Source organism: Haemaphysalis longicornis, unplaced genomic scaffold (genome assembly GCF_048455015.1).
Source record: "Haemaphysalis longicornis isolate Haplotype H1 unplaced genomic scaffold, Haemaphysalis longicornis Haplotype H1 scaffold_7, whole genome shotgun sequence".
Lineage (NCBI taxonomy): Eukaryota > Metazoa > Arthropoda > Arachnida > Ixodida > Ixodidae > Haemaphysalis > Haemaphysalis longicornis.
Genome location: NW_027526422.1, coordinates 3,856,574 through 3,875,981, shown reverse-complemented (window position 1 = coordinate 3,875,981; position 19,408 = coordinate 3,856,574). Strand labels below are relative to the sequence as shown.

At 49.4% G+C, this 19,408-nt stretch overlaps 1 protein-coding gene across 3 annotated transcripts in view; it reads right to left on the bottom strand.

Annotated features, from left to right (window-relative positions):
- Apkc (protein kinase C iota type) overlaps positions 1–19,408 on the bottom strand; it is a 58,165-nt gene that overhangs the window by 20,549 nt on the left and 18,208 nt on the right. For all 3 annotated transcript variants that reach the window (XM_077675720.1, XM_077675721.1, XM_077675722.1), the window contains 7 exons: positions 17,418–17,515; positions 16,849–16,985; positions 16,051–16,136; positions 10,935–11,022; positions 9,004–9,129; positions 8,701–8,780; positions 8,540–8,629 (listed from right to left, as the gene is read on the bottom strand). In XM_077675720.1, coding sequence (XP_077531846.1) covers positions 8,540–8,629; positions 8,701–8,780; positions 9,004–9,129; positions 10,935–11,022; positions 16,051–16,136; positions 16,849–16,985; positions 17,418–17,515 — 705 coding nt within the window. The remainder of the gene's footprint in view (positions 1–8,539; positions 8,630–8,700; positions 8,781–9,003; positions 9,130–10,934; positions 11,023–16,050; positions 16,137–16,848; positions 16,986–17,417; positions 17,516–19,408) is intronic.

The window sequence follows — 19,408 nt, the reverse complement described above, 5'->3', positions numbered from 1 at the left end:
ATTGCTTCCCATCGAGTCATGATCGCAGGAAAGTGTGGTTTGCTGCACCGGCCTTTTGAATGAACCTGATGCCTAGTGTCCTTAGCGCGCTTTACCGTTTACCGCGTTTACACGAAAGGATTGCACTCTGCGGTTTCTGCACTCCGGCTTACCGGCTCTGCCAAGTAGCGACATCTGGCGAATTTGTCTCAAAGCAAATGACACAAAAGTTTGTTGCCCAGAATTGTTCGCTTACGCCTGAAATAGCTTGAATCTTGGAAGTTTTAGATTGAACTCTCACAATACAATAATTTTCTTTTAAAAGAGCCGTATACTTCTGCTGTAGAGCTTAAAAAAATAGAAAACATGACGTTGACGCCGCCATCTAGTGGGAACAATTAGGACCAAGTACTGCATTAACCAGAATTCACATCACCGCTAAATATTTCGATATAAAATGAGTAAGATATATTGTAATGATTCCGCAGTTACCTATATTACCTTGCCCAACACGATATTAAAAGCATAAAAGAGCTATATAGGCCTCCTGCGCTGGAGTTTTGGCGACATGCAGCGCCCCTGGTGGCCGACGCCTCTGGGTAGTACAAAAGCAGACGACCCTCGACGCCCTTTATGTGTTTTCAATTACAAGCCAGAGTGAAAGTTGGTTGTGGCGCTTTGTGGCGTGTTTAAATGACTGCATACTGTATGAAATAGCCCTTAAAGTAGTTGCAGAGGCTAAAAAAAATAATATCCGCTAAAAGAAGCCGATTTGTCGGCTTTCTTTTGAGCGAGCTGTTGCGGTGGTCGCGGCGTGGGACAGTATCGCCAGGTCAGGTGGTTTAACTGTTTGACGACAGTTACAGTTTTTTTCTTCTTGTGTGCGGTCGAGAAAGGAAAGTTCACGAGTAGCATAAACACGGAACGCTGCTCATCCTATATCCTGAGGTAACTGCAAAACGTTGCTTCAGCGGGAGCATGCAAGCGAACGCAAGAATTGCGCAGCCGACTCAGCTGACACTGCTGGCCTGGCACCACCTTTGAAACGAGTGGAAATTCTGTTTCGTATTTTCGCAAACTAAAGGATTCTTGCGTAACGTTTTACGCCGCACGATTAACGAACGGCAGGGTACATGTATACTAGCGAGTAGGTGGGGCAATACGCCAAATAAACAAATCATGCACCACATCACACGCCCGCTGCCTGCAGAGATGTGTACTTCTATAACATCACATAACACAGCCGCATACACGGCGCGGGGCCCCGAATATTTACACACGATCATCACTGACTGTGTTGGTTTTCTAGTGCAGAAGTCGTCGAATCTGAACGCCGACATGCCAGTTTTGACTTCAAATGGAGTTAAACAGCGAGACAAGAACAGAGAATTGGCGTCCTCTAGTTGAATTGCCCCCCCCCCCCCCCCCCCCCCCCCCCCCCCATCTTTACACTTTGCCGGATTATTGGCAAATATTATTAGAAATTCGCTGAATTTTTTCTCTTTGCATTCAAAGCCCCCCCCCCCCCCCTCTCCTCCTCCTCCTCCTCCTCCTCCTCCTCCTCCTCCTCCTCCTCCTCCTCCTCCTCCTCCTCCTCCTCCTCCTCCCCCCCCCCCCCCCCCCCCTCTCCTCCGGATTTGCCGTCCAGCCCTCCGCCGTGTCAGCTGCATGGAACTCGGCCGTTACTGACCGTCATTCTAGGCTATTAAGTGCGAACTGGGAATGTATGTTGCAAGAGCGTAATTAAGTAAAGTGAGAGCAAACAAGGATCGAGCGGCCTCTTAGTTCGCCCGACCACTTTGTTTTACGGCCACTAATTTCGGAATCGCAAAACAGATTTCACGCTTCTGACGGTTGCGGCATTTTGTCACTGAGACACGCAACAAAACGGCAAGCTAACGCTGCACCATGTATTCGTAACGGCGACGCAAACGAGCACTGTTTAATGAAAGTGCACGCATAGTGTGCAGGTACGCAAAAGAGCGGCGCACCGCAGCAGGCGAGCTTGCGGTCAGCCGGACTCGCTGGCTTTTTAAAGCGCGATCATTGCCGATTGCGTCACTCTTCTTTTTTGATTGGCTGTTTTTGAGAAGTCTTTGTCACCTAGAGTATTAGTTTAACCTAGAAATTTCACTTAAAATTTTACTTCGTACGACCATCGATCGGTGAACCTGCGAGTAGCAGACGCCGTCACGGTCCCGGCACTTTCGTCGTCGCTGTAAACGTGTTTAGCGCCGCAAAGCTTTTTCCTCTAATGCCAAGTTGATCACTGAAATAGATCGGACGAGTCGGGGATGAGCTGGTGACCACGTCGCAAAATAATCGGGAGCGTCGAGCTCATTTTGCTTCTGTCAACACGGGATCCTATGGGACCCGCGCAGCTTTGTACTACCCGGAAGTACTGCCCGAACGCCGCTTGCGCAGCGCCCCCTGGGCAGCGCAGGAGGCCTATAGCTCTTTTATGCTAGTTCATAAAGGCATCTGAACCACTGGAAGCGTGGGAGGCTGGAGTAGGGGCGGAGATTTTGCTCGCTCATTCTGAAAAACATTGCCATTTATCGTGCTCCTGATCATCATTTAGCAAGAATGTAGTAAACAACATCAACTAAGATTGCTTGCATGAAGCGCCGAGCGCAGCGCATTTGCTGTGCCGTAAAGTTCCGGAAGAACGCCACCCAAATTTAAGTACAGCACGTGACATCAAGTGAAAAATACGAGATGAACGAACTTTCGGGTCAAGCGCGGAAAGGACGAATAAGTGGCCGCATCTAAACATGAAGAGATATGATTCGGGTTTTTGTTCACTCATCGGCGCTAAAGCCAGGGATTTTACGGGGGGGCGGGGCGTCTTTCAGTAAATTGAATATTTCACCCGTAAAAGGGGGTGGGTGATGTTTCGGGGGAGGGCGTACACTGGGAACTTTCAGGTAATCTAATCAAGACGCAAGCGTACATTTCGCCGGTGCAGGGGGCTACAGTCACTAGAAATTCTAGCCTCTGCATCGCTATGTAGCGACGGTAAAAATAAGTTACCGTTCACCGAAACTCTCGCGCATGCAAGGTCGACTTCCGCAATTACCAGTATCTCCTGCTCAAAGTCCGTAAGGACTGAAAAGGTAGCTTAAAAAAAAAAGGGCGGGGGGTCGTCATCTCATGTGCGACCCACTCGCTGTAGGTAACGACGACGCTGTAAACCAACGACCGTCGCTGTCAAAAATCGCCGACATTCCGGTGGCCAACCATGAAATGAGTGCTTCGCCTTGGACGAGGTCGGACTATGTCGTCATCGCAAGCCGCCGAGCCAACAAATAGTTCTGTCTCGTCGGGGTAATAACTTTTATTAGCGTGAACGAATATGCTTACTATTTTTGGACTTGTTTCTACAAGCACTATAGAGTAGTTTTCTGACACAAACAAAAACACTTTGAAATCCATCTCAGGGCCCCTTTAAGTGGGAGTATGTAATCATGTCTGGTCCTGGTGTTGTGTGTCGTGTGCAATCGGTGAGTGCTGCGTGCAGTTGAGCAAATGTAAATTCTGCGTCAATAGGTTCTTGAGTGGGACAAGTGACAGGAGGAGGGGGAGGAGGCAAAGAAGGAAAAAGAAAGAAGGAAGCTTGAAGTTTGCCAGCCAAATCAGCCAAGGTAAAACCTGGGGCGGTATTCTCGTAACTGTCCCTTTTGAAAACGTCCCTTTTGCGTCCATTTTATCGTGACGTACTTCCGGTTAAGAAGTGGACGTTGGCAGCATGGAGGAAGGTTGGCAGTAGGTTTGCCGCGCTTGTGTTACGTCACTTCTGGTTGTTTGCTTTTAGCCAATCAGGGCTCGCCAAAAGGGACATTTTTGAAAGGGACGCAAAAGGGACAAAACTCGAGAATACCGCCCCTGTTTGCAGCCGCAACGATGTGATGTGCGTGGATCGCCGTGCCTGTCCGGACATGGAACGGATAAGTTGCCAAATTCGAGTTGTATGCAGTGTTCCACTCAGAGAGTCACAGAGGGACAGCCAGTTGGATGTTTCAAGAGTGCGCGCATATTCTAGAGCCTCGATTGTGAGAGCATCGGTGCGTGCTTTGAGGGAGCAATTGCGCTTATTCCGCTTCTATCGGCGGATAAGCGCATGACACTGATCCCAACGGCGTAAAAGATGTGTATCAACAGCCGGACGTGTGTCAGAGAGAGTAATAAGCTTGGTGTGGTGTTTAGAGGCGTCAAGAATTGCATTCCAGGTATGTACTTAAATTAGATATGGCAGCCGTATCGATTGATTTCCGGAAACCCCTCCCATTAGTGAGGCGAGCACTTCGCGGTGACAGAACTGAAGCACCATTCAAGGGTACAGTTGTGTGAATAATGTGATGATCACTGCCTAGAGAATTATCTTGGACTTCCCATATAGCCGAAGGTAAGCCTATTGCCCAAGTGAGATCAGGAATTGTATCTCTTTGGCAATTATTGCCTTGTCGTGTAGGACTGGTTAGATCATTAAGCAGAGAAAATCGGAGTTGCTGAGTGATCCGCCTTAAGAGTTGACCTGATGGTGAGGTGTAGGTGTAGAGCCAATCGGGATGGGCAGCGTTAAAATCCGCAGCTCAAATAACAGCATGATCGTGGTAGGAGCGGGGGAGCTTACCTAACCACCCCAAAGCGGGTCTCGCCTTAGGAAGCCAATTTGAATTTATGACAACTAGTGGGGCAGAGCATCCAGGAAATTGAGTGATAGTAAGGACCGATTCTGATATGATAGAGTTGTATGTGGAAATATCTACCTGGTGAGTTGGTAATGTGCGGAGGACATATGTCACAACATAGGTACGAGGATTGGGATCGCGGCGAGTGGGTATACTGGGCTGTATGAATGAATCGTACCTTGCAATGTTGTATACACCGTGGGTTTCCTGAAGAAGTATGATTGATGGAGGGTGTGGGAGGGATTGAAGGTAAAGCCTAAAAGCGGAGACTTTACGGTGGAGTCTGCGACAGTTCCATTGCACTATAAGTGGTGGAGCCATGTCAAGTTAACATTAATTTTCGAGTTCGGAGATTGATCGATGGTCACGTACCCAGTGCCTGATATTCTCACGAACAACAGGTGGGGATGAATGCCGGGTGGCATGTCCACGGCCGTGCAGCTAAGCACGGGACGCGACAAGCTGCTGAAGGGGAGCTCATGTTGACGCCGGAAATGTTGCTCTTGTGCGTGGTAGTGTTTTTCTTGTGCTTGAAGCAGTGGTTGAAACAGTTGATGAAGCAGCTGTGCCAGGCCCGTTGGTTGCATGGTTGCCACGGCTGAACCCTCCTTTGCAGGTGGTCGCCCGGTTGGCGGCTGTTCCCGCCGTGCAGCGTGGAGTCGCTTGAGGAGGGCGGTATGCCGCGCTTCCGTTTCTTCGAGTCGCTGAAGGTTGCCTGCTTCTTGCGCGAGCTTTTCCAACTCGGCTTGAATAGTGGCTTCCTCTTGCAGGATGCCCTTCAGTGGAGGTTGTTCCTTTGCAGCACTAGTTAATGTTTTTGCAGTCTTGGAGCTGGCTGGGTGTTGTGGCCGCCGCAGTGTAGAAGACGTGCCGGTTGCAAGTAGCTCGAACGTCGCTGCTGTCCGTGCACTGCGCCATTTGCTGACGATGGCAGCCCTGTAGTGGTGTGTCCTTGCGAGGCGTGATCTGCTAACTCCACATCACAGTGCCCGGGTGTTCTGCTGCAGCTCGGTGATCGAAGGGGACTGCATCTGTTCCCTCGGGTCTGTGATCGCGGTCCGTGTTTCGCTGCTAGTTCTGCATATGCCTTAATTTTAGTAGGACATTTTGGGTCGGTAGCCTTATGTCCCTGCTTCTTGCAGTTGCGGCAGGTCACTATATTTTCCTCCTTACATTTAGTGGCGGCATCCGTATCGTTTCCATGATTCTTGCCGCATATGTCGCACACTGCCTGGTGAGGGCACACATCTTTCTTGTGACCGAATTGGTGGCAGCGACTGCAGACAACTGATTTGGGTTCGTAGAGCGTGACTCGGGAAATGCAGCCATAGTAAATCACAGATCTACGTGGGCGTTGCCCCTCAAACGTCAACAGGCATGCTCCACGGCTGCCCATTGGGCGAGCGTCCAGTATTCTCTAACGGTTGCAGGACAACGCGGCCTCGAGTTCAGCCTTGCTTTCTTTGCAGTCGATGTTATAGATCACTCCATGGCACATATCTTGTCCGGGAGTCTGGTAGATTTGCACAGCAATCTTCTTACCCCAAATTTCAAGGTTCGTCAGTTTAGGAAGGGCATCGGCTTGTTTTTTGTCATGGACCAGCACCGTGATTGTGTTAGACGCAGGATGAACTCTATACGTCATGGGTTTTTGCACTTTTCTCTACGGGCGATGTGGAAATGAGGGCGATGTGGAGGTCCTTAGTTGGTATAGTGCTGAGATTCTCGTGGGCGCGCGGGCGTATGACGAGGACATGCGTTTCCACGGGAGGTTGTGAACTGGGATTTAGTTGTTTACGCCAGGGGTTCTCAAGCATGTTGGTCCCAGGGAACCCTGCTAAGTTGCGTTACGTGCCAAGGAACCCCCCCTACCACCATTTTTATTCCGTTCATGCTACATTAACGTGCAATAAATTCAAAAGCAAGCAAGGGTATCGTTTTTTTTGCCGTCGACTTTACGCGAATGCGTATGCTAGCGGCACCTATCTCCCAACAGGAGAAATGCGCATGGGGGTAATATAAGGCCGAGATTCAAGAGCAATAGTTTAACCACGTGGCCCGTTTTCAGAGTCTGGCTGGCTACAAGCTGCTGGCGAGATTTATTGCGCAGCTCGCGCGTTTCTGTTATGCGCCGAGATGTGCTTACTGACACTCGGGCGTGAGTAATGGAGGTTCCTTAGATCGATCGCACCTCAAGTTCACCATATAATACTTTGCGACTGCGGAACCAGGGAAAATTTATCAGTGGCTCGCGGAACCCTGAGGAGGGGCCTGCGGAACCCCTAGGTTCCACGGAACCCACTTTGAGAAACCATGGTTTACGCTTACGTCGTCGTAGAACCTGGTAGGCTCCTCCGGTGTCAACACCGTCACCGTCGCAAATGTTAAAATCGGTTGCAGACCAGTTCGCCTGTGATGCAGTGGTGAGCACAGCATTATTGGGATGTGCACTAGTGGCTGCGATGGTTGGGTCAGGCGCTGTAACCTCATGGCCGCATTCCTCGGCGTGATCTTTCGTCACGTATGTTTCCATGCCGTCTTCGTCATTTAAGATGGAAGAGTCATTTTCTTGAGCCGAATGTGTCAAGAGGTCGTGGCGCGTTCTTTTTGACATTGTACTGCTGTCTGAGGGGCTCGAAGAGCGTGGGCTGTCATAGCAGTTGCGGCAATTGCTGCAACTCCTCCCATAGCGTTGCTTGGTTTTCCTCGAGCGTTTGCGTTGATGCTGGCGGTTGGTGGCTTTTTCCTTCGGGGGCCCTTCGGGGGCCCTTCGCGGCAAGGCTCGGAGCTCGCGCCAAGAGTTGCTTCCAGATTGGCACGTGCTTGCCGTACTTGTTGCTGTGGTAATCGCGGCGGCATTTCTGCTTGAATCAGCGTTGCTTGTTGTGGTTTGTAGTCATCAGATGGCGGTAGTGTCGGCGCAACCTGGCTGGCGGTCGTCCCCGGCAGTTCCATGGTGTAGGCTTAGCGAAGCCGTCGCCGACGGGCGAAACGGTGGCCGTAAAACGGCCTTGGAGCACGGTACCTTGCCGACTGTCACCTCGATAGGCTCCTCGAGCAATAGCGAAAAGGATGACCCGTAGCCCTCGAAGCACAGACGTGAAGAGAGCTCTTGACGGGCGATAAAAAACAGAGCACTGGGACATGCATCCATTCACACAGGGCACAGCAGCTGGGGCCAGGGCACTCTGTGTAGGGCACCACCGCACTCACTGTCACCGCCGTGGCTGCTTCTGCTCTCAGGTGGCACCCACAAGGCTGCATGTCTGTTTGGCGGGAAGGCAGGGACATTTCAAAGCCCCCGCCAGATATAGAGTAGAACTCAAGAAGCGCAGACATTCTGTTGTCCACGGCTGCTGTTCGCGTTGTCAAAAAGCAAAAAGCAGACACGCTGCTTTCTTTGCATGCCGGTGCTGCTCTAATTGAAATAGCTGACTGGGTGAAATGCCTGTGGACCTGCAATTCCAATTCAGGCCCTATAATTTTTCAAGAACAAATTTTGAAGAAGGATTTGCTGGTGGGTGCACTGGTGTACCTGCTACTTCGAAGGAAAACAGTGTGGCATTTTTAACATCTTGAAATCCTAGGAACAAGCATATCAAAAAAAGCTGTGAGTATGTCACGTCGCCTGGCGTCTTACAGTCACTCAATGCCGAACTTACCTTCCATGTACAGAAACACACAAAATTACCAAATAACGAGGGCTTTTTTTGCAATGACATCAGTGGAAAAAAATTTTCCATAACTGACTGATGTTCTTTGGTTTTCTTAGCAAGACAGCCTAGCAAAAAAACACTCAAGAAAGTGAACTTGTCAAAAACCAGGACAGACTACTCGGTGGCCAGAAAAGTTGGGCCCAGCCCCCTCACCTGCTCCCAATTGATGCTCTTGAAGAAGGCGTGCGACATGATGTCGCAGAAGCCCGTGGTCGGGTGGCAGCCCAGCCGCTCGACAGGGTTCTGCACACACGCGAGAGAAGAGAGGGGGGGCTCACCACCCGGGTCCCGCAGGGAGGGGGCGGGGTGCCCACCTTGTTCAGGAAGCCCTTCAGCACAGACTGGGCCTTGACCGAGATGGAGCGGGGAATACGGATCGTCTTCTCGAGGATTGCTGCACGGGCAACAAGGCACGCATCAGCACTGAACCCCTCCTCAACGAGGCCCACTTTAAACTGGCCGACCATTAGGCCTCTCTGCAATGCAAACCTCCAGAGAATTTCACTCTGCAACACCGTGCGGTAAAGCATATGCGAGAGGCACGCGCGCCCACACAGATATGTGCACACGACCCCGGCAGCTGCCCGACGGCACCCCTGGGCGATGCAGGCACGCACCCTGGAAGAGGAAGTCCTCGGTGTTTTCGTCGGGGTTCTCGCTGGTGCCCATGATGTCGAAGGGGGAGTGGCCCGCCAGCATCTCGTACAGCAGCACGCCCAGCGCCCACCAGTCGACGCTGAAGTCTGCAACAAGGAGGGCACACGGAAGTCAGCAAAGGCCAGCCACCATGCCACTAAGGGATGCAGAGGAGGCTTTAAAAACCAAGTTAATTTCTCATGCCTCGCGCTGTCCTATACACCGAGTTTCCTTCTTAGTACAGACGCAAACATACAAGAAACGGCCGTTTGTATTTTTTAACGAGCCATGTGTTAGTCTCAAATTGTCAGAATATATACCCTCGTAAACACTAACTCTGCAACACTCAGGGTTGAAATTTTCGACGAGGGAAAAGTTGACCCCATATGAAATACTGTATCATAAATGAAGTTCAAAACTCCAGGATAGCTTCTGCACGTTTGTTTCGCGCCACTGAAAAATTTCACAAATGCTTTCAAACAGGCATTCTATTTTTCTACAGGCAATAGTTGCTGAAGCATGCTTGAGAAATCGTAAATTTCATTTTCTTATCAAAAATCACTAAATAAAACATTCGCTCCAATTCGTAAGTAGTAAAACCTCGTTCTAATGAAGTAGAAGGGGGGGTCGTAATCACTTCGTTATCACTGTTGGACCTCTGGGGCCTCCAGCAACGGCGCGATGCTCAGCAAGGGGAGCGACACGTCTGAACGGGATGAGGCGCTAATGGCATCTGCTAGGAAAAATGGCGCGAGCCGACGCAGCCACATGAGCATGTGGCAGCCCGTGACGAGCGTAATGAAATGATGATGATGATTAGCGTCGTCTGCTACAAGGGATGACAGAGAGGAAGTCTCAACAATAACCATTATTTCGTTATGGCAACGTTCATTTCTACCGACAATTTACATACAAGTGGGGATGTACTCACCACCGAAACTCACAGCAGTAGGCGAAAACAAAACAAAACAAAAGCGAAAAAGACCAGCAAAGAATGGTCACTTTATTTACGCCGAAAGGCTCATCCATGATCCTTCGACAGCACATGAGCTGGCGGCTCACTTCACAGGAAAAGTGCTCGCTGTATGTGTGCCACGTCTTCTTCAGGAGAATGATGGCTTTTTCAGCTGCAGCCGCGATTTTGAGTTCATCCTCATCGTCACCGTGAATGCCAAATAAGCGGCACAGCAGGTCTGCCGCAAACCCCGGATAAGCGCACCCTCGCGTGTTGCCAGGCACTTGCATCCATTTTAGCACGCTGGAGTTGGCTAGCGCAGGTTTTGAATTACCGCATAAGTGGTGCCATGTAAACTGTCGCACGCTATAAGACATTGATTGACCTGACAGGTACCAAAATGGTCCGTAAATGCTTGTTGTGGAAAAAACAGGCTCGTTATACCCATTGTGCAGAAATTTCAGCTCCGTTAAAATGAAGTCTTATATACACGGGTGTCTATGGGAATTGCTAGGGGAACTAAGACTTCATTATATCCATTAGTTTGTTATATCCTGTTTCGGTATAACAAGATTTTACTGTAATTGAACAAAATCATTATTTGCTTTGTATTCACTTAGCAACCAAAAACAACTATTTGCACACCCCCAGTTGAGTGCTTACAAACAATGCAGGAGTCTCAAATTCAACACGAAGAAAAAAGAAGACAGCATTCAATTCTGCCACCAGGCTTTCTCAGTCAAAATCAACACAAGTTGGTTTTACTGAACAAACATATTTGCCCCATTCCATGGTTAACAAGACAATGTTGTAATTCATTCACTATGATGTCAACTAAAGCAACAATTGGAAAAAAACAACAACAAAGGAGCAAAAACCCTCGCATTCTGATAATCCAGCAACTGTGGAGTGCTTTCCCACGGCTACATTCACCCCGCTGTGCCCAATGCCACCCACCGTAGTCTTCCCCTCGCAGGATCTCGGGGGCGATGTAGTTGGGAGTGCCACAAAACGTGCTGGTCGTGTCCCCGGGCCGGATGCCCTCCTGGAAGCATTACGGATATGGTATGCGATCATTAGAAGCCAGCAGGTACAGACACGATGTGCACAACAACATGACGACTGGTTAGCATTGCAATACAGTCCACGTCCTCCACTCGCAAGAATACACTGGCTGAAATGCGAGTGACTCGCATTGCATCGAACATATTGCAACTTGACCTTATTTATTGCGCCAATGGAACGGCTCGGGGAGCAGCACACAGCAAATAGACATGTCGTCTTTGATGAACTAAATTTCTTATATCATCTAAACCCCTTATATCATCTAAAAAAAAAACGTCTTTCACTACCGTGCCTATTCAGATTGATCAGCAGTGATCGATGCTTCAAATCGCCAATTTCAGCATATTGTAGTAGTTTCTCGTGCATCGAGTGTTCAGTGTTCAGTGATTTTTGATGGCGTTGTTTGCGAGCTAAGGTGCGTGTGTTGTGAACGCCCCTGGGCCTTGCTGCTATGCTTGACGAGAAAGCACGCTGCTCGTGGTTATGCAGCATTAACATCACATTTCATCATCAAAAGGAAGTCAAATACCAAATTTTGCTGTCAATTTTGAAATCGGACAGCAATGAACGTTGATAATTAGTTGAAAAATCATCAGTTATTCACTTTGAGCTTTTCTTCGGACAATGGGAAGTTTTATTCTGCCAGAGCTAATTTCTGAAGGTCCGTAGCATACCCAACAGGTGGACCTGGAATTTCCAGCCAGTTTCAAGCAGTTTCGGTTTTGTTTCTGCATTACGAAATTCATATTTGGTGCTACTATGCAGCTTTGCAACTTCAAGCAGATTAGCCATGGCACCTGCGTTGCCCACTACTGTTCCTTGAAGGGGAAAAAAAAAAAAAAAAAAAAGCATGCCACTTGTGATTTCACTCCACCCTGCTCTACTTTTGCGATAAGAGCTCCAGCTGAAAGTTGAAAGATGACACCAAGCCATCAAATATCAATTCAGACAAGGAGAGTGCTTCAAACCAGCCTTGTACACTGCCAACTGTTTGCCGACCAGTTTCATTTCTGTACGTGGGTATTTCCGAAGGTCTAGTGTTGCTTCTAAGTAGAACTGTCTATTCTGACAGTCTCCACCAGGTTTGGTATTGTTTCTTTAGAAAAATGTTTGATGGCGCAGCGATGCAGGCGGCTCTTGGCACTGAGCTCTTTTTCTCACATGACAGTTCCTCGGTGAACGGTTGCAGGGCACAATTCTAGCCCATCGCACTTCATTCCAGGAGGATAAAGCGAGCTCTGAGACTGTACAAGTCGTGGGTGCTTGCAGGATATAATTTGACATGGTTGCCAGAGCAATTGTATTCAGCCCGTTAAAAAGTTGTTTAGCAATTATTGAACTAAAACAGAGAACTGAAGCAAAATAGTCACAAATACTGCCTCAGTAATTAATACTAGCTCTTTACCAAACTTTCAGTGTAATTAAGCTGTAATTAGCAAACCAAAAGTAAGTGTAGTTCAGTTCTGGTTTCCCTTTAACGGCCAACTGCACTCAAAATTTCGACCTCTTGAAAACCCTATTTTCGTATAGTCTGCTTAAAAAGAAAGCGACATGCAAAATACAACAGCTGAAATACGCGTGTGGACGCCGCAAGCGGCCAGCAAAAATCGGCGATTTTGAAACCGAAACCAAGGAGAGCGCGGCCATTGCAGTGACGTTGCAGCCGTCCAGCGAGCGACCGGACGGTTACCAGCTCAGGAGAAAGTCTGCGCGCAAGCTCTACGCGTGAACGAGGCAGCAGATAGGTGAAGCATGCCCAGCAAAGCTCGACCGCTTCTCCAGCTGCGTGGCTGGCCAGAGGAAGAAGCTCCCATCGGCTGGAACATCACAGGCGCGTCATGGCTGTTTACGGGATCCCCCAGCAGGTGCAGAGTGGTCTGCGGCGAAGCGTTATTAAACGCTTCTTACTGATTAACAAGGCGTTTCATGGGGCTACCACTCGTGTCCCAGCTGATTTGGGGGTACTTCCTATGCATTAAAAATAAATTTGGTCGAGGTGAATTTGAGTGCAATTGGCCTTTAACTCTTTCACGACGGCGCCATAGGCAATCGGAAGTCGGCGTCCGATGATTTTAAATCTCCCGCAAAATCTGAAACCCGCGCTCCACAGACAACTATCCCCATCTGGTGTGTTCATTGGCAACTTCTCTTTCAATATCGGTTTCGTTTGTTTATGTGTCTCGTGTGGTGGCGGCGTAGCAAGAGAAATTTGAACCGAAGGGGGAGGCGAGGAGGAGGAAAAATGGCGTCGGGTTCACGCCGCGCTCCGCACAGTCGGACTGCTGTAGCAAGCACTTCGGCAGCTCCTGCTGTCGATTTTTCTGTTTTCAGCAGCAGTGAGGGGTCAAGCAATGATGTGGGATCTTCAGATTTCAGTTAGGACGACGAAGATCCGGTTCAGGTGCCTCGCACTTCAACAAGCGCTGGCAGGTAATTTCGTTGTGACTCCGCGCTGTATTTATAAACAAAACGTGCTTCTTATCTGACGACTGCAGTTTTGATTTTGTGTTTAGGGTCTCGAGAACGTACGGCCGGGATATTTTGCCAAATGCACAGCGCTATATCGCGCTATCACCTTCAAGATAGCCTGGCGCTCGTGTCAGATTAGCGCTGCAGGGTTCAGGTGCGACGCTTGTCGAGAGCGCTCGATTTTTTTTTCTTGTTTTTAACCACCGAACTGATAAGAATTTTGTGCGAGGACACAAAAGAGTATACCGTAATTACCCCATTCTAACGCGCACCCGATTTTCCTGACAAAAAAACTAAAAACCTTGCACCTCCGATTGTAACGCGCACGGAACTGTGTGAGCAAGAAAATCGAATGCGAGAGAAACGGGTGATTTATTTCCCGAAGTAATCTCACTCATCTCACTCCTCGTAGCTCTCCACTGACCACAACATCTCGTCCTCGGTGCCGCCAAGCACGTTCGCGATGCCACACTTCTGAACTAACGTTCAACCATGGTCGATGGGATCGTGGCCCACACCTCACACGCCCATCCCGCGAGCTTCTTTCAGAGGCGCACGCTTCAGCCGACCGCTCGTTTTGAACGCGTGAGAGCCGCTGCTGCCATTGCTGTTATCAAGCGCGCAAGTGGAACGATTTGACGATTTGTGTGAACGCCGATCGAAAAGCCTAGGCCCCTATGCTTCCTGCGTCCGAAAAATCGTTGCTAAAAGCTTTGGTGCCGTCTTGACATGGCGATGGCGATGGGTGGGACGAAATTTCCGCTGTTTCGGTTTCGGTTTCGTATCCGATGCATGCGATTTTTCGACCTATTTTTCCGGAAAAAAAAGTGCGCGTTAGAATCGGGTAAATACGGTACTTGGATGCACGTTTTACAGAGACTCACTCACCCTTGAGTGCCCTCGCGGCGTGGCACAGCCGTCAGTTGAGCTAGGTTGACGGGCCCTCAAAAAGCCAAAACTTGGTGTACACTGTTGAGTTATATATTGAATCATAGCCAAGGAATGTAGGAACAATTTGTATATCTTAAAATACCTGAAATAATTTTTAGTATCGGTAAAAGTGCCGATTTGTGTTTTTCGTATACTTTTCTTGGGAGCTTTTTTCTGATTACTTGACGAATAAACTGTAAGTTATTCTACCTTTAACAAAACTGCTGCTTTGTGTTTGGAAGAGCAATCTATAAGCTACAATTTCATGCATAGCAAGGCTACGTGTGTTCAGTAGCTCAAGAGAAAAAAAATGTTTTGTTGAAGCACTTAAAATTGGCCGTTTTTCCGCCGTAACGAAAGAGTTAAGTGCGCGGGGAAGTGGCTAGGCTTGCGCCTTACTTGCGCAGTGCGTGCGTGCAGTCTCCAGCTCAGATGTGCGTGGGCAACTCGGACGCACGCACTGAGCAACTGCCTCCCCGGGTGCTTTCGAGGCCACCATTCGTTGCTTCACATTAAGCACCTTATCTATTTCCCCTGAACTGACGCAGGAAGTGATTCCGATCTTAAATTGACTACCGCAGGCTCACTACAGGCTATGGAGTGGCAGCCAGTGATCGTTCCTGTTGGAAAAGAAATAAAACAGCTCTTGTAATCGTTCCGTTTAAGTTGTTTTATTCTTGGAACTTCGTACAGCTCTCTGTGCTTCGAACTTGCGTGCAAACATTTGCGAAGGTACAACGAAAAAATATGCAACGAAATGCAGTTTCTTTTATTAGCCAGTGAAAATAAGCGAATGTTCTCTACTTGCTTTGTGCGGCAAATTACTGCCCAATTCAGTCCCGCAAGCTTTTCCTTGGAAGTAGTGGAAAGCAGCTAGAACTTGACGAATACAGACAGAAAAGAAAAATGGGACACGCCGCTGACTGTATTTTGCATACTACTCTTTGCATGCATTCTGCCACTCCGTTGGCCTGCGATCAACCACGCTCTTTTGTTCCTGTGCTTCAAAGGGACCATGACTCGCCGGCAATATCAGAGTTGGCCTATGCGATAACGTTTTTTTTCGTGTGCGTTAATAAAGGTTTCACATTCAGCTAAAGCTACAGTTCACTTCACTTGGTTTGAAAAAAATTGAGCACCTCGCAAAATGCCACAGAATGGCAAATAAAGTGACACGGCGCAAAAATGCACGGAGATCATGACGGAGATTCATTTTCTGTGCGCCTCAATACGAATGAGCTGATTCCTTGGCGTCCTCATGCATGCGATCAGTCGCATTCGAGCTGGTGCACAAGTGTTGTGTGAGTGTTGCCCCGTCTTGCTCAAATAGTCTCGCTACATATGAGTCACAAGAACGCTACCACAGGTGCGGCCTTTCTGTTAGTGCACCTTAGATACCTGGAAGAGGAACGGAGAGTGCCAGAGTCACGCCTTGCAGAGTCACACGCCAAGGACTGATTGACTGGAAAAGACGAGTCTGTGCCCAAGTAGGGGCAGGAGGACCAAAGGTGTGCTGACACTCATACGTAATGAGAGCTACATCTGCCATAAGGTATTGAAAACACAACAGGGTAAAACGAGGAGGAGGAAAGAGAAGGTCAGCGCCCACCTTGCACATGCCATAGTCTGTCAGCTTGATGTGGCCCTCGTGGTCCAGCAGGACATTGTCCAGTTTCAGGTCCCGATAAATGATACCTGCAGGGCCCACGGGAGGTAAGCGGGCTGGTCGTGGTACAGCCACGCACAGAATATTCTCTAGGCATGTGGATAGCGTTGAAGGACGGGACACAGCACAGGAGTGCACAGGACGAATGCTAGCGCTGAGGGCACTGGCATGCGTCCTGTGCATTTCTATCCTGTGTCTCGTCTTTCAGCGCTACCAGTATGCCTTCGGCATTGCTTCCGCCCTTAATCCACAAGGTAGGCGCACCTGCCAACCTCTGTATTCGCAGCACCTGCAGGTTCCCCCACTCATCATTAGAACACCTCATCCAGGTGCCATTACCCCAGTGCTGGCAGATACACAATATAGATGACAGCAAATAGCAATCTAAACACCAACCACTGTTATTCTAGCACCATATATACATATATATATTACCCCAAGTTGGCTGAAACTTCTCTACACGCTGTGCTACATGAAGTGCTCAATGTGAACGTGCTTGCACCACTGCCAAGCTAGCCTTCATAACTGCATCCAGGAGGTAGCCATTTCATGACTAAGCTTTCTTCAAGTAGCAGCATTCTCGGTATCAAATACTAATAGGTGCATTTAGCTGCATTGTTTCTATGCTCTGCTCTCCTGACGGAGGCTTGCCACAATGACCTGGCCCAAGTGGCACGCAGACCCTGGCTGTGGCGGCCAGCATGCCTGCGCCCCCGCAACAGGGGCAGCGCCCCTGCTCACCTCGTTCATGCAGGAAGTTGAGCGCGAGGGAGATTTCGGCCGAGTAGAAGCGCGCATGCTCCTCGGGCAGGCGGCGCTGCCGTTGCATGTGGAACATCAGGTCGCCCCCACGCACGAACTCAATCACGAAGAACAGCCTGCACGCCAGAGGGACCGAGGAGCACTCGCAGGTTATCCGGGACACTTCTCCCCCGCACATCAATTGGTCCAGCCAAGGTCGAAAACACATGGGCAGGCACTGGGGAGAGTCATCAGCCAAGACGCGTTCGCAAAAAGCTGTGCCTATGTTCCCAAGCACTGCCCCAAGGAAGACATGCAAGCAGAGTTAAAAATTTTTCCTTCACCCAAAACTTTTTCCCTGGCTATGTTCTGTTCTGTGCCCTGCCATTTAAAGTGCCGGGCAGGAAAAAATCGATTGAACAAAAGAGGCAACACCCCAATGCTGAGCAGTGAAATTTTTCGGAAAGCCAAGGTTGATGGCGGTACCTACACGCTACCACGTGGACAGGCACGAAAATTTCGCCCCTAGCCGTGCTGTTTACGCCTGTCCCCAGACTGCGCCCACTGACCTGCTCTCTGTCTGGAAGCAGGAGTGCAGGCCCACCAGGAAGGGGTAGTTGGACGCTGTCTCGAACACGTGCTTCTCGGTCTGGATCCAGTCGATGTCCTGCAGGGGCAGCACAGTGTGAGCGGCCGGCCAGGGTGGGTGCCCCACGAGCAGGGGGGCAGCCGCCGCTCGGGACCCCTGACACACGCAGCGTGCAGCTCACGGGGAGGGGGGAAAAGAGAAGGGGGCGTGCGCTGCTCCTGACAGTTCTTTCCACCCATAGGGAGGCGAAGCTAAAGTTTGCCGGGCGAGGGAAGCGCTGCCCTCTCCCCTCCGGGGGAGTACGCCGGGCCGGCGGCCTATTCGGCACGTGCTTTTTTCGCTGCGCGCGCGCTGCATTTCTTGCGCTAGGAAGAGGGCTGGGTAAAATTTTCTTTCGACTTATGAAAGCATACACATTAGCACGTGTCCAGCAAGTTCGGTTTACACGTAGAGTAGTTACTGAGTTCATTTTTGTCGACGTTTGTCTTGTCGTCTGCTACAGACGCGCCGCCTGCTTCCCGCCGCTCGACCGGCAGACTGCCCCGACGATTTTACGGGGGGAAACGCGTTGTTCGGCGGTCGTCGGTTGCTCTTTTCTTCTGCAAGGCGACAGCTGTTCAGCTGGACACAGCATACTTTTCTCTTGTTTGTTACTCCCTTCGCGTGCTCGCGCTTCTGACATCCGGACTTTCTGGACTGCAGAAACACTGACGCTTGCAAGAAATGTAAGATAAACGTGATTGATTATGGTTAATAGGTTATTTCTTACTCTTGAAGCAATCAGCTACATCTTATAAAAACGCATTAGAAAGGCACACACTAATAAGGGGTGCGCTGACAGCGCCGCATTTCCATTTTACTTGTCCTTGAAGAAATTTTTGTTTGCAATGTTTGTCACCCGCTTGGAGTACAAGTATGGGTTAGCGTGACAGTTCGCGGAAACAACAGAACAGCTTGTGGCGTATAACTTTTAATTACTATAATATACAGAATTTGATGTATACCTCTTCTAATTACCAGTATTGCTAAATGTGGGAAAAAAGCGAACAACGCAGCAATCCCATCCAGAACACAAGTCACAATGACAAGACGGACCACAGCTACTACACCCAGGTAAATCGCTAGAAACTATTTTTTTTTTTACCCATGCAAAATGTCAACCTATTGTGTTATATATGGACGATATCGAACGGCACCAGCTAAACAACTCTGAAGTTCATTTATTATAGCGGAAAACAATCATTGGCAGCATGCATTAAAAAAAGTGTAGAGGGGAGGACTTGTTAGAACACTAGTTTGCATTTTCAAAGCCGGGTAATGTAAACTGAAAGCACACAGATACAAACAAAAATGTGTTAACTTATTTCACCTTTCGAACCGCAGTGATCCATGCTTACCGTCTATCCTTTTGGCGCGGTTTCGCGGGGAATATGCAGAATTTAACGAATGGATCCTCTTCTTTCGCCTTGTTACTGTCGTGGCAGCTGACCATGCAACAATATGGGGGGTTTGCTTCACTTTCAGTTAATCTTTTCCTTTCGGGCGAGTGAGGAGTGTTCCCGCCGCCCTTTGTACATGCTGGCTTAAGTGGCTCGCGCAGCAGGCGGTCGCTTTCTTCGCATTCGTGAGTAGGGGGCTGGATGCCTCAGGCGGTGCGGGAGACAGCGTGAGCTGCGCGTGCACTTGCCAGACGCGGAGGAGCGGGCCAGGAGGCGTCTGCTTCACAAGAGCACTCTTTATCCTGTGAAACCGCCGGGGCGCTCGGCCGTTCGAGCGGCGCGTAGCACACGACGCGTCTCTAGCAGACGACAAGACATGCACCGGCACAAATGGACCCAGTAGCTACTCTACGTGTAAACCGAACTTGCTGGACACGTGCTAATGTGTATGCTTTCATAAGTCGAAAGAAAATTTTACCCAGCCCTCTTCCTAGCGCGAGAAATGCAGCACGCGCGCAGCGAAAAAAGCCCG